The sequence below is a fragment of the Mus caroli genome, chromosome 10 (genome assembly GCF_900094665.2).
Source record: "Mus caroli chromosome 10, CAROLI_EIJ_v1.1, whole genome shotgun sequence".
Taxonomy (NCBI): Eukaryota; Metazoa; Chordata; class Mammalia; order Rodentia; family Muridae; genus Mus; species Mus caroli.
The window spans coordinates 25181485-25197540 of record NC_034579.1 but is presented as its reverse complement, the minus strand read 5'-3'; the positions used below and the strand labels follow the sequence as shown (position 1 = coordinate 25197540).

General features: G+C 38.1%; 1 protein-coding gene across 4 annotated transcripts in view; it reads right to left on the bottom strand.

Annotated features, from left to right (window-relative positions):
* Nucleotides 1-10363, bottom strand: part of Echdc1 (ethylmalonyl-CoA decarboxylase 1) — a 32829-nt gene extending 22466 nt beyond the window's left edge. Inside the window, exons 1-4 of one of the 4 annotated variants that reach the window (XM_021174149.2) lie at nucleotides 10255-10355; nucleotides 7123-7176; nucleotides 5725-5940; nucleotides 1060-1202 (exon numbers count right to left, since the gene is read on the bottom strand). In XM_021174149.2, coding sequence (XP_021029808.1) covers nucleotides 1060-1202; nucleotides 5725-5938 — 357 coding nt within the window. In that variant the 5' untranslated portion in view covers nucleotides 5939-5940; nucleotides 7123-7176; nucleotides 10255-10355. Of the gene's footprint in view, nucleotides 1-1059; nucleotides 1203-5724; nucleotides 5941-7122; nucleotides 7177-9803; nucleotides 10025-10254 lie in introns of those variants that run through there. The other 3 variants (XM_021174150.2, XM_029482310.1, XM_021174151.2) reach the window with 3 other exon arrangements.
* Nucleotides 10364-16056: the final 5693 nt, after the last annotated feature.

The window sequence follows — 16056 nt, the reverse complement described above, 5'->3', positions numbered from 1 at the left end:
ATATGTACTCACTGATAAGTGGATATTATCCCAGAAACTTAGAATACCCAAATACAAGATACATTTGCAAAACACATGAAACTCAAGAAGAACGAAGACAAAAGTATGGACACTTTGTTCCTTCTGGGAACAAAACACCCATGGAAGGAGTTACAGAGACAAAGATTGGAGCTGAGACGAAAGGATGGACCATCTAGAGACTGCCATACCCGGGGATTCATCTCATAATCAGCCCCCAAACGCTGATACCATTGCACACACTAGCAAGATTTTGCTGAAAGGACCCAGATATAGCTGTCTCTTGTGAGACTAGGCCGGGGCCTAGCAAACACAGAAGTGGATGCTCACAGTCAGCTATTGGATGGATCTCAGGGCCCTCTATGGAGGAGCTAGAGAAAGTACCCAAGGAGCTAAAGGGGTCTGCAACCCTATAGGTGGAACAACAATATGAACTAACCAGTACCCCCCGGAGCTCGTGTCTCTAGCTGCATATGTATCAGAAGATGACCTAGTCGGCCATCAGTGGAAAGAGAGGCCCATTGGTCTTGAAAACTTTATATGCCTCAGTACAGGGGAATGCCAGGGCCAAGAAGGGGGGGTGGCTTTCGGGGTAGCATTGGAAATGTAAATGAAGAAAATACCTAATTAAAAAAAATACTGCAAGAAATACCACATGAAAAAAAATTACAAAAGAAGAGGTGGAGGAGGCACTGCTGGAAGGAGAGAGCAATACTGAAAACCAGTGACACTCATTCTCCAAAACACAAGCACATCGGAAAGTGCTCTGCTTGGACCACAAAGATGAGTCATCTCAGCATGCCAACCAAAATGCCTTTTATAGATACCCTGTAGCGAAGACCCTAACATTTCCTTCTTTTCCTTACAAATTCTTCTTATTATGATTACCCTTATAACCTTTATACTTTCTCAGAAAACACAATAAACCAAATCAAACAAAAACTCCTTTTTGAAGAGTTATAGCACTAAGCACAGAGGTAAAATGACTTTCTCAGGCATGTCTGCTGCGAGCAGCCTCGAGGACACAGGCTATGTACTTACTTCTGGAGTGCAGAGTGCCTTCACAGCATTCAGATCAGATCCTGAGCAGAAAGTATTTTTTGCTCCATGGATAATGAGGCCTTTCCCTTCTGTCCAATTTTCTAATTCAATTACCCTTTCCAAAAGTTGTAGCATCATGACACCTATCAGATGAGAGAGGAAAAACACAAACACATTTGAGAGATGATAAAAACAGATACAGTAAAGTGCTAAGCAAGAGTGCGAGGACAGATACTTTATAAATATTTACTGTAGATTTACCAAATGCTTATTGTTTTGATACAATGGATTATACAAACAAGGTATATAAAACAGGCTCTGCTTTAAAATTTTAAATTCACAGAAATCAGACAAATGTATTTAGGTAGAAAAATAGGAATATATCATACATGACCTAGGAATAGAAAAATTGGAATATATTATAGTGGATAAAATGATAAGGAATAATTACTTCTTATGGTAAAGAGAGCAAATATATTCTGTCTCAGTGAGCAAGCTCAATGAGCTTTATGAGCATAACATGACTATGAGATATTATGATACACCAGATACAAAAAATCTACAACAAAGTGAAATTCTAACCATCTCCTCAGCGGGACTACTGATTGTTCAGTTAAGTCTGGAAAGGGCTAATAAACATATAAATTAAGGTCATGGTTGGAAAACTGACACACCTGAGGTACAATATAAAATTGCTTTACAGGTCTACCCGCAGTAAAGCTGATGAATTACACATTAGATCGTTACCATATGGAAACAGCTGAAGTGTCATTTCAAGTTCTAATAAATAACCGGTATCTGGGCATATCATGGATCATAATATATGCAAATATGATTAATGGGATTTTAAAACAGTTTTCATGGGACTTTGTTTTGGAAAAAAAAATCCTACAAGGTCAATAATTACGATTCTGCCATAACCAATAGTAACAGGGGCTACAGTAGATGTTCGATCAATGTTATGAATTCACAAATAACTAACAAAATCATCCTTTCTAAGTACTACCTACTTAAAATAAAAGCTTCTCAAGAATGTCCTGCACACTTGAAAATATTCTTGCATGCAAATTATTTACAGTTTGGGAAACAAAAATAATCCATACATTTAGGGTAAGAATAAATCTATATAGACAAATCTATATCTTCAATCACAAATGATATTTAAACCTAAACAATAATGGTGACCATGAATTTAAAAACTATACCACTAGTTCATTTTAAACTCTCTCTTTTGACTTAGTACAGCAAACTTTAAGAAGTTGGAGGATATATTAACTACTCAGAGCCTTCGAGTATCTGCTTTGATGATATCTAAGCAAAGGTTCATCTGCCCACACATGTTAACAAAACACCATTACTTAAAGCATCTCTGCTTTTACTTGTTTTTCACATTATGCATTAAATTAATATACTCCCTACATAATTGAATATATGGAGATACTACCATTACTTACATGCAAATTTTGAACACCTGAAATGTGGGTGATCACCTGAGATATGTTCTAAATGTAATAACAGATTTCAAAGACATAGTAGGAAAGAGAAAGGAAAGTATTGTACATGAAATTTTTTATAATCTTTACTTCAATAAAAATATTTTTATTAGATATTTTCTTTATTTACATTTCAAATGTTATCCCCTTTCCTGGTTTTCCCTCCAAGAGCCCCCTTATCTCCTCCCCCTGGTAAAAATATTTTAAATAAAGGAAGTTAAATGGACTATATTATTATAATTAATATTACCTATTTGGTTTTGCTATCTAAATGATAGCTGCTAGAATATTTAACATTAAACATGAATCTCATTGTGTCTGTCATTCTATTTGTGTTGGCCAGCATTGCTGTAATCGAGGTGGTCTCAATTCCTTAAGCAGAATGAAAGTGGCCTTTCCATAAAGGCCCAGTGCTGGAAACTCATAGTCTACAGTTGATTGAATTATGTGTAAATACATAAAATGTTGTAAAATACTTCTGAGCCTAACAATTTAAATGCTAAAAGTAAAAATGCAAACTGGTTCAACCATTCTGGAAATCAGTACGAACATTCCTCAAAAACTAAAAATAAACCTACTGTGACTCAGCTATAGTACTCCTTGACATATGCCCAAAGAACTCTACATTCTACTCTAGATCCTTGCTCAGCCATGTACACTACCAACCAGTTCACAATAGATAGAAAACAAGAAAAGCAAAACCAAAACAAACCAACCAACAAAAAACCTAAATGCCCTTCAAGAGATGTTGGATAATGAAAATACTATTCAGCTGTAAATATAAATAAAATTACAAAATATGCAAGTAACTGGATAGACTTAGAAATTATTATATTCCGTTTTCCCAGACTGAGAAAGACAAATGTCACTTCTACATCTACATTTGCAGCTTCTAGATCTAAATCTTCAAATGAGAGTATACAACAAGGAGAAACCACAGAAATCAGAAAATATGAAGGAATGAGGTGGGGTGATACAAATAGGAATAGGAACTAGGGAGTCTGGAGGGAGGTCAATACAAAAGAGAGAAAGGAGGAAGGACAAAGAATACCTAGGTCGTTTGATAAAACTTCAAGGAATCTTATTATTCTTTACTTATCTGAAAATATACACAATACATATAAGTGTATGCGCGCACACACACATATATACATATATATATATACACACACACACAGTAAATTATGTCTCTTGGGCTAATAATGCCTCCCTTAAGAATCACAAACTAACAAAATGCCCAGTACCAGTCTTGAGAAATCTTTAAATGGCTAGTCAACATCATCCAAGTGATCCCCAAACAACATAGACTATTGCTGTTCCTCTTACTTGTCTTTCAAAGGTTGAAGGTAAATCTCTAATGCTGAAAACACTGGACACAGGACTTTGTCTATTTGAGCTGGGTCTAACATGAAAGCCTTTTTCCTGTGGTCTAGTATCCATGGTACCAAAAAACACTATGAAAGCTACCAAGGGAAGAAAACAGTCAATAGTTCTATGCCAAGGTGACATCTGTGAGCCAAAACAACAGGCATGGCCAGCCAACCTTCTTATATGTACAGACAGTGGCACTCACATATTCGTATTTCTCAGAAACTATCCACTTGAACTGAAGGTCCACTCAGCATGAGAAATCATGCCTGGTACTAGAAACTTAGCCAACTTCCTGGTGGTAGTGAAGTAGGTCATGAACCCCAAAAGAAAAATCTACTATCACTATTTTGCTACACCAGAATAATTCCTCACTACACTCTAAATGTTATCCTTATACTCACAGACAAATGTAGCTACTATCTCTCATCAAACAGAACCAAACCAAACCAAAGTCTCTCTGCTGTCAATGGAGGCCATCACAGAAAACCACAAGTGAACAAATTCAACTCAGAGATCAATGGACTGCAGTGAGCTTAGTCACTGTGGATACATCATAGCTCCTGCACATCCCATTCAAGGAACACCACGTAAGAGGGGTGGACAGCTTGTCAGAGAGAAAATACCAGGATGGTTGCTGGGACACAGTGTTTCCTAGAAATGGTTGTATAAACAAGACCTGAAAAATGGCAGTACCAATAGACATGTAAAGTCCTGCACAGTCTCACCCCTAACCAAAGACTATAGTCAACCAATTACAGCTGAGCGAGAATTAGCTTCTGGGGTGGGACCAATACAAAGTGGTCAGTGCTGAAACCATATAAATACAAACAACAAAAACACACTCAGCAGTTAGTTTGTACTTATGTATCTCTCTCTCTCTCTCTCTCTCTCTCTCTCTCTCTCTCTCTCTGTGTGTGTGTGTGTGTGTAAAAACAATAATAATTAAAGAAAATGATTCTATCAACTTGAGAGTGAGGGATACTGAAAACCACAACCAATCAAAATGCACAGCTGTATAGCTCAGTTCTAACTGTTATACCTACAACACCAACTCCTGCACCTAAGGCTTAACAAACATTGTAGAAGAGGGGAGGGGGAGATTCTAAAAGCCAGGAGAAGAGGGAGTTTGCTTTATGGTTATATCTTCTAGAAATATCAGAATATATGAAGTCTCACCAACATGACTGTCTAAATTTGACCTGAAGAAGGATGACACCAATAGATATGGCAATGTGAATGTGGACAAGAGAAAGTTCATGAGGACTCAACCCTATACAAAGAACTACAGGTAATTAAGGAATGTTGGAAATGGAAGAAAAATCTTCCCGAGGGAAGAAAGTGTCTTTGGTTATCCCAAACCAAGGTCAGTTCTGAAAATATAAACAGACAAGTAACATTATACAGACTGAGTAGGTTACACTTATGTATTCAGGGATACAATACACACAAACACACACACACAGAGAGAGAGAGAGAGACAGAGAGAGACAGAGACAGAGACAGAGACAAACAATGAACTTGAGAGAGAACAAGGCAGGGTGTATATGGGGGAGTATAAAAACATATTGACTTAACAGTGTCCATTTTTATCAAGATTTGTACTCATGACTTAAAAATTAACGTATGCATAATTATAAAAATATTTCTGGTTCACATTATAGAAAATGATATCAGTGTTCATATATTCTACAAAGAATACCAAGACTTTCAACCAAAATTTTCACTGGGAAAGACTAGAAAAGCTACGATAGCAGGCTGACTTAGTGTCATTCTCTGTGTGGAGAAGGCAGACCTCTCCTACCTGAGAAGGCATTCATTTTATTGGGGTTGTTTAGCATCAGAATGCCAATGCCGTTCTGCTTCTTCAGGAGGTCAATGGATCCACCAGGAAACTGTTCCAGTATCTTCTTCACTTCCTCCTCGTGGAAGCCATGAGTCGTATTATAAAGTGACACTCCTGTTTGTAAGAGTTTTGTTCTTACAGAGAGAGATGAAGTCAACAGACATTTTGCCATTTCTAGAAAAGAAAAAAAGGATACAGTTGTCACAATAAAAAGAGACACATTATCGTTATACTGTTGTGTTGGATATAATAAAAAGCTTTTCTCTTGACCTGTGAAAACCTTGCCAATGAAGGTAAGCTCCAGTTAAGTAGACTAGGCTAGCCTACAACTCGTTTTTCTTCAAGGTTCCATCTTTCGGGAGTGTTTATCCATGCTGGGCTGGGCTTTTAGTGATGCAACTAGCTTTGAGTCATCACCGCCCCTGTGCATAGCTCAATCAGTCCACGAGTCCATCAAGCTGGACTTCAGTGGAGTGATACTTTGGTGTCTTATCAGTTCTTTGGACTGAACCCACACTTGTGGTGTTGTATCTCCTCCCAAAACAGCATCTCATTAACATTGTGTGTGTGTGTTTGCATTTTTATTGTGTCTGCATTTTTTTATTTACTGTTACAGATGCTCCATTATACTTCCCACAGTTATCTTAAATTCTGTGAGAAACAAATCTTATATTCCTGGCTCTGATTCAGGCTTTACTGATACCTGGATGTCCCTATAATCCAACTGGGACATTCTGAAATTGACCCTATTTTTAATGCCTCTTTACTAATAAAAGAATCATGTCTCCATTTGGCCATTACTTAAAATTTGCCTTTCTTCTCTCAAGATTCACCCTACATATACATACTCTCACACATACACACACAAAATATGGACGCAAATAACCAGAGTCTTACAAATATAACATGCTACATTACTTCCTTCTTAAAATATTTTTTTCTCCTTTTTCTGATCTGGTACATCAATAACAGAATTTCTAAGTTTCTACCCAGAAGTGATTATTAGTATCATCCAATGTTAATATCTTACACATATCAGTATTTTTCTTTTCCTCTCACAAGGTTAATGGATGTTATGGATTAGGACTAATATATTCTTTCAGAGCTATAACTAATTTACCAGTAAATACCAAAAAATTATTAGCAAACATAATTGAGAAGAGCAGTTTGACTGGTGTCATCTTACTCATTTCCAGAGAAAAACTGAAATGTGAACTCTCTGTAGGAGGCAACAAGTGTATCTGCTGTTACTGGTGTCTATTCTCCTTCATTTCCTCTCCGCTGTCAGTCTTATTTCCCACACAGCACCCTTCATGTTTTGAGAAAAGACACTTGGAGCTACTTTTACCCTCTCACCTTAAGAAGGGCACACAGAGTAGGTGTCACGGTTCTGCTGGGTCTGCTTCTGGGCTAGAAAAATATAAGTTCTCAAGATCAAGGATTCAAATTGAAAAGTTGAGTCGCCTACATTTCCAGAAGTAAGCCTAATGAGTTCAGTGCGCTTACCAAATATATAAATACACACATACATTTTTATACATATACATACACATACATATATATACACATATACATACACATACATATATACACACATATATACATACATATATATATACAGATACTCCCCCACATATATGTATGTATGTGTGTGTGTGTATATATATATATATGTGTGTATATATATATATATATACATGGCTATGTGTGCTCTGCAAATTGTTTGGTTTGCTCATGAATATGTTTCAGTAGAAAGATAACTCAAATAGGAGATTAATTTGAAGCAAAAGTTCTTATCTTTCCCACACTGGTTATAACATCAAACAAAAATGCTACAAAAACTTGATTATGATTTAGATGGCTATTTAAAGAATATTAATTTATCTGTATTTTTATAATGCTTTGTTTAGGAAAAGAACAGGAAATTAAAGTATAAAATATAGAGTTAAGGCTTAGAAATCATTGGCATTTTAACAGTTTTTATAGGTTAGTAGAATCTATATCCATATATTTGCACACATACACCTATATATATATATATATATATATATATATATGTATCTATGGTAAGGGGTCTACCTATTTTACCTAGATATATTGTCTAGCATCCATCATTGAATATGATTAGTATAAATGGTATCGCATCATGACCCTTCACCCTCAAACCACTGAACACTTATTTATGCAATGCATTGCTTTGCATCATTACAAAGAGACACTTTTCCAAGAAAGGCTTCTGTTATGACATGTGCCCATTTTTCTATTAATTTCCCATTTTTTCTCTTCTTCCTTTGTTCTGTATCTCTCTTTCAACACTCAGCCTTCTTTTCTGCTCTTCTTCCAGATTCCTTTCTGTACCAGTGTAATTCAAAGAACAGCTCAAGCCTGCTATTGGAAATCCAACTGTAACAATGTGCTAATAGTTTGTTGTGCATACTTTCATCTCAATTTTAAATACACAAACTCAATGGTAAAATCATTTACTACTGATCCAGAGAACCTGAGTTTGGTTTCCAGCTAGTAACTCCAGCTCTAGGAGACCCAGACCTTTTCTGACCTCCCATTCTTGTGCATATAACCTGCCCACCGCACCCCTATATACATAATTAAAAATAACTTTTTTAAAGATACATGATGGCTAGGGTGCTAAGAGGATAAGATGTTAGATATTGGTGAATTAGCGTAGTATCTGAAAATATAAGTAGAGTTTAAGATTTCAATGTTGTCTTAGAGCAGACACACATAAACAGATTATATTTGCTATATTCCTGGGAACACAAAGTAATGAAAATGGCTGAGTTACAATGTTAGAAACATTTCTTCAGGAGGACAAAAATCCTAAATTTTGTCATGTGGTAGGACAGCAAAGCAGCTGTTCTATCAGGAAACAGATCATCCCAGGTGAACATGCTCACTGCCAAGCCACTGCAAAGCATCTCTGGCCATCTGGGACCAAAGGTTTCCCTCTCCAATTCTACATGCTAGTTCTTCCATTAAAAGTCCTTAAGTCATACTGGAAAACTAACATAATTCCATATTTAAAACAATTAGCATAAGTAAACAAAGAAAAATTATAAGGTACTTTCGGATGAAGTATATAACCTGTTTCCCAAGTTTTCACATTACACACCACCCACACCTCTCCCCACACAAACCAAAGAAAACAACTTTTATTTCCTCAAATATTGATTTTTGTCATCCCAAATCTTAGCACATATACTGTTACCGGGTTGTTTTAATTTTTTTTTGTTTTTTGGTTGTTTTTTTTTTTTTGTTGTTCCAGACAGTAATTTCAAGTTATCTTCTCTAAGTTCCTAGACTACATAAAATCCATCTCTACTACCAACAGCTGTGGTCACATCAAACACTATCATTAACTTCTTGTTCTGACAAGTCGTCCTACTAAATTTAGTTTCCAAGAAGGCATCCGAAGTGCTGAGAACAGTCCCTGGCAAACAGGGATTTCCAAGATTTTTCTTAAAACACAAGGCTAGTTCACCATCTAGCTGGTTTCTTCTAATTCACTTTGTTGCACATCCTCTTTGCGCCTCAGCTAGTTGTCAACTAATTGGTTTTCACGTCAAAAAGACAACAAACAAAACAAACCTGTCTTGTTGCCATGCTTCGTCTTCCCTCCCCAAAATTTCACAATTCTTTTTTTGTTTGTTTGTTTTAACCTGTCAGGCCCCTATGAGGGAGCTATTTCTTCAAACTAACTCTTTGATCAGTCTTAGTCATATCTCTAAACGTGTGGCACCGAGAACAAGAAACAATAAGTTAGAGATTGAATCCGATGTGGAAGTTAGGAAATTAAGAAAAGCTAAAGTGTGGTGATGTCCTTAGTGAGGAGTTCATAACTCCTTGGGATTTGATAGAAGTGGAGACAGGGTAGGATATCTTTAATTGCTCCCATCACAGTTGGGTTGCTCTTCTTGTTGAAAAGTTGGCTTCACGAAACAAAGATGTAGGAAAAGTTTGAAATAAGCAAGATCATTTAGCTCACAGGTAGATATTCTAGAGATCCCACGGAACATTACCTCAGTTCTCACAAGGGATTCCAAAATATTCAGAAATCAGCTTAGACTTGACCTCAAACCTTCTCGTCCTTTGAAACTGCCAGCTTAGCGATCTTCCCACGTTCTCTGCAACGCCTCAGAACTTCCCAGAGACCTGCAGGACCTCACCAGCCCACCTGCGCGGCGGCGCCTGCGCTGCGGTGCCTCATGAGCCAGCAGAGGGCAGTGCGCCTGCGCGGTGAGCGTGTGCGCTCCGCGCGTCCCCTCGCTCTTGCCTTGGCCCGCAAAGGCACTCCACCCAATCACGCCACAGCGCGCTGGCCATGGGGCGGGGGTGAGGGAGGGGAACGAGGGGGAGAGGGGGAGGGGACATCTCCGCGGCCTGTCACTTGGGCGCCCCCTTACCGCCGGCCCGTAACCCCTGGCTCTGACTTCCCTTTCTGTGTCCTGAGACCCTCTTCCCGCACCCCACCTTCCGCTGCGTGCGAGCCTCTTCTGGCTTCCACACCGCTCCGGGCCTGTTTCCGCTCCTGGTATGCTCCCCGGGACCCTTTGGCCAGAGCTCCTGGGTTAGCTGAAGGAACTCAGGCGACCCGGAAGTCCCGCCCCTCCCCATCAGACTTTTCAGGTCTGGAACTTTCACCTCAATTGTTGTAAGCTAGAGCAGGGAGCTCAGGTTTTTTTCCGTGGTTAACATCTCCTTGGTTTAGGGTTCAGACAAGGGAAAGGAGGCCACCCAAATACTTCGTACCCCACTTGGCTGCAAATGAAAAAAGGGAACGATAAGATGAGAAGGAGAGAGAAAGTTAATGAGCACTGAGCCTTCTTGGATTTAAGAGCTGCTGTGGGCAATATGTTATCATTTGTCAAAAAATATTTAGTAGGTTTTTGTGACACGACTATGCCATGTGCTCTTTAAAGACTCGAAGCAAAATGTTTTTGTTTTTAAAAAAGGAAGGAAAGGGGAGAAAAGAAAGATGGGTGTTCAGAGGGGGTCAGTTTTGTCAGCTCTGTACCTTGCTCTTTGGGGTCGGTTTTGTCAGCTCTGTACCCTGCTTTGGATGGCACTCTGGTGTTCATAGACTTCTGCAGTTATCATAGATAATGATCAAAGAAATAAAAGCGTGTATTTCTGGTGGGATGGATATAATGTGGCAAAGCAGTGGGGCAGAAATGGTGATCAGTTTATAATAAAAAGGTGTGTTTAGTAAGGAAGAATTAATAAGCCTAGGTTAGCTGAACTGGTAGGAAGAAGTCATTGCTAGAAGTGTTTAATTCTAGTATTTTTCAAAAGGCAGAGAGTTTATTCTAAAGCCAAATATAAGTGAGGTTTGGGTTATCCCCAGTTCTTTGTTACAATATGAAGGTGTTAGGGTAACAGACCAACAAAAATTATTTTCCAAATACACTGATGGGAACGTGAAAGTATGGGGTGAAAGGAGCAGGGAGATTTTAAGTCTCAGATCTTAGGTCTCAGAATCTGTAGCTGTCAAATTATAGTTGACAGCATCCTTAACAGTTCTACTGGTGGAAGCTGTTAGTTTGTTCCAAAAGACTTACCCAGCGACCATTAAATTGTTAGGTCACATAGAGAGGAGGTAGCAAATGACTATTAAGCTAATAGTGGCCCAAGATAAATTATCATGTGACCCTGGACCTGTAACATTCCAGCCTCTACACAAACATTGAAGGCTTTAATCAGGTAACTGGCCTTGCAGAAGCGTCAGTGTCCCCTGTGGTTCTTTCCAGAGACTTGTCCCAGTTCTCCCTGTGAACTTTCTCAATGGAGAAACCACATACTGATTTTTATTTGTTGATAGGAAGGCTCATTTCTAGAATCTGATGTAAATGGGTTGAGTAATAACCAGGAAATCAGGCTTTAGGAGAAAAGAGTAGATAGTAAAGCCACTAAGGCAAAACTCCAGGATCCTATTGCCAGAATATACCGGACATTATGATTTAGATCTTTTAGATTCTGTTTTTCTTTTGGCCAGCCTGATATTTTTTCTTATGTAGTAAGCAGTATACACTGTTAGAGTGTTGAGCAGAAAAACCTCTTGATAGTAGTGACTTGACAGAACTCATTTGCCACTTTTCTCCTTGACTGGATGTGTTTATTGTGTCCCGGGCAGCTGTCCAAGATTGAAAGCCTTTGTTCTTCTTGTGTAACTGTAGGCTACTCTCTTTACTAAGTCGACTCCTATGTAATCTAGATATTATTCTACCCTGTCCTTTGTCAATTTTCCAAGTATTTCATGAGTTGCCACTTCTCAAAGAATTTACCAGCAAGTTGAAATGGAATGGGTAAAAGGGAGAAAAAGTTAAAAAGAATTTAAAAGCATCTTAGGAATTTGGGATAGAGAAAAAAACTGAACACTTAATGAACTGAAGTAACCAAATCATTGTTTATATTTCATATACAGTCCCCTCTGTATGCATATATATGATTTAATCATTGTATTAATCAGGGTTCTTTGGAGTCATAGAATTTATGGAATATACACATATATATGTGTATATATATTATATGTTACACACATATATGGAATATATATATATGAATACACATATATGGGACACACACATATATATGGAACACACATACATACATGGAACATATATGTATATATAAAGGGAATTTATTGGAATAACTTACAGGCTGCAGTCCAACTAACCCAACAATGGCCAGGTGTGAATAGAAAATCCAAGATTCTAATAGCTTCTCAGTCCCACGAGGCTGTGTGTCTCAGCTGGTCTTTTGTATATGTTGGAGTCCCAAAGAAGAAAGCTTCAGTGCCCCTGAAGAAGTAGATATACTAGCAAGGCAAAGGCAAGCAGGCAAAGACAGTTTCCTTCTTCTGTGTCCTTATATAAGCTTCTAGCAGGAGGTGTGACCCAGTTTAAGGTGTTCTGCTTCAAGATCTGGATCAAAAGGTTGTGCCTTTCTACCTTAAAGGATTGACTCACTTCAAACCAAGCAGACTATTTATCACACATGTGCTACATTGTAGTTTATTCCAGATTTAGTCAAGTTGACAACCAAGTATAACTATCACAGGATTTTCTTGAGTAAATTGGAATAAACTTTTAGACTAACCCACATAAAATGAATTTTTAAGTGCTTTGAGAAAACAGGAAGGTGACAGATATGTAGATTGACCCAGATAGTTAGTTTGTACTCTCTGCAACCTTGTAGAAAGCCAGAAAGCTTGTTTCTATATACAGTATATCATTGTAGATGCACATCTTAGGGTGAAGTCAGCTTCTATTGTAACTTTTGTGCTAAACAAGCAAATCGTAGGGAGGGCCTGGAAGACACTTCAGTTAATCTAACTGCGTACCTCACAAGCATGACAACCTAAATTTGATCCCCAGAAATCACATAAAAATACTTTGCATGGTGTTGTGTGCTCATAATCTCATCACTGAACAGGTTTGCTGGCCAGCCAGCCTGTCTTAATGAAACACCCTGTTTCAAAGGAGTGAGAAGAGTTCCAGAAAATAACATTTGAGGGTATTTTCTGGCCTCCATGTGCCTGTGTACCTGAACACTTGAACATATATACACACATGAAATAACTTTCAGTGTTAATGAACAAAAACAAATTATACCTCCTTGTGCCTGTTCTTGGGCGGGGGACAGTCATATAGCTGGGGTTGGAGGAAGTGGGCTTTCAGGCATTTTTACATCATTATGTGAATTTGAGAGTCTTCTCCTGTACAATGGCTACTAGAGAGACAATGAAGACTTTATTTCAAAATGTTATGTGAAATGACCAGAGTTAGTAAGGATCCAAAAAGTTCTACTACTCTTGAGACTAAATTAAACAGGTTGCTTGGGCCAGCCATGTGGCAAAACCAGACAAATGCTAAATCTTAATTCCACTGTAGGGAGTTTAACGATCTTATCGAAATGGAAGTTCATCAAAATATTGTGCATAAAATGGTCACTAGTTAGTTAATTTTACCATCGCTGGAGTTCAGATATTTATTTTGGTGTTGGTTTTGGTTTTGGTTTTTTTCTGACTGTTTAGTCTTCTGAAACAGTGTGTCACGTGGCACAGGCTATCAAGAATCCACTCTGAAGACAAGCAAAGGTTTTTCAGGATCTTTGAAAGATTGGTTTTGTTTTTGTTTTTGTCATTTATGGTCTTTTTGTGTTGATTTTGTTTTTCAGGCTACGTTGGGGTAATTTCCTAAGAGTTCATCAAACCAACAGATCTATTGCAAACACTTAACTCAGACTGACAGTCTGACAGATGTTCTAAAAATAAACTCAGAAGGTTTAGATTGCTCTCATTAGGTATATTAATAAATGTTAGTAAAGAGTCTGACTTGAGACTCTCAACCCTAGCACCAATTCCAGCAAGAATTGGGAAACCGGAATAGCAAGAATCTTGGGAAACCAGAGATAGCAGTTACTAGAGGAGAGGAGGAGCCTGGATATTGTTGACTGTATAGAAAGAACAGTTGGCAAATGAAGATAGTTCCTAAGCAGCATATTTTACCCACTTCAGAAAGAAAAGAAATTAGAATCTTCTCATATCAAAAGTGGAAATTAATTCAGTATGGGTAAAAATAAGGCATATAACCATAAGACTACTAGAACACAAGAATGCAAACAGGTTCTTCACATCGACCTAGTAAGTTTTAGTATCCCCAAAGTGTAGGCAACTCAAGAAGAAAAGTAGATAGGATCATCAAGCTGAAAAGTCTCTTCACCACAAAGAGTTAAAAGAAGAGGTCTACAAGTGAGAGATTTTTGTGAACAATACTCAGACATTCAAAGTCCAAGTCCTACTCAACTTAATAGAACTGTCCTTATATTTTAAGGAAAAAAAAGGTGAATTGTGTTCTTGAACACACACGTTCCAAAAGAATGTATACAGTTGGGCATGATCATGAATGCCTATAGCCCTAGTACTCAGCTTGTGAAGGCAGAAGGATCACCCAGCCTCTGCTACATATGCAACTAGAGACAGTTCTGGGGGGTACTGGTTAGTTCTTACTCTTGTTTCTCCTATACGGTTGCAGACCCCTTTAGCCCTTTGGGTACTTTCTTTATGCCTCAGTACAAGGAAATGCCAGGGCCAGGAAGCAGGAGTAGGTGGGTTGGGGAGCAGGGAGGGGAGATGGTATAGGGGGCTTTGGGGATAGCATTTGAAATGTAAATGAAGGAAATATCTAATAAAAAAACAATAAAAAAAGAAGGATCACCCATCAGGTTTGAGGCCAGCATGTACTACACAGAGAGACTGTACCACCAAAGAACAGAAACAGAACAAAGCCCACTAGCAAAATGAACACATACAAATACAGAAAATATATAAAAAATTGTTAAGCTGCACTAATTTCCAAAAGGCTAATTAAAACCCAACAAAGCTAACACATCACATTTGTTGTAAATTGACTGAGGCAGCAGGTGTTGATAAGGATGTGGAGGTTGAGAGAATTGCTGGACAATGTTTGTAGAAATTGAAGTCCTGTGGCTGTGTGGAAAATAGCATAAGAGTACCTTAGATCTACTGTATGACACACAACTTGTATGTCTGGGTTTTTAAGCAAAAGTCTCTTGTAGATACACAGAAGAAAATGAAACGTGTACATTGAATAGCTGCCTTTCTATTTCATTGAAGCACTCTTTGCAGCAGCTAAGATACAGAATCTGAATGTCCAGTGAAGGATCAATACCTAAAGAAAACCTATGATAATTTTAATGTGTGACTTTAATTCTTGGACTCGTTATGTATTCAGAGTGGCCATAAAATAATCCTGCCTCTTGTTCTTGTGTCCTGAGCTTACAGAGGTATCATACCATATCCAGTTTTAATGGGCAGTTTAAAACAGCAGTTATTTCAGTAAATAACAATTGAATCTCCATGTTCAAAAGAATTAATGTGTGCTACTTGATTGTTATGCACAAAATAAACTCAAAATTAACTGTATCTTTGTATGACAGAAAAGCTACTCAAAAAAGATATGAATCAGTTGTTTTGAGTTGGCTAAGATCAAAATCTCGGGTGACAGCAGATGCTGGCGAGGATGTGGAGAAAGAGGAACACTCCTCCATTGTTGGTGGGATTGTACAACCACTCTGTAAATCAGTCTGGCGGTTTCTCAGAAAACTGGATATAGTACTACCAGATGATCCTGCAATACCTCTCCTGGGCATATATCCAGAAGATGTTCCAACCAGTAAGAAGGACACATGCTCCACTATGTTCATAGCAGCCTTATTTATAATAGCCAGAAGCTGGAAAGAACCCAGATGCCC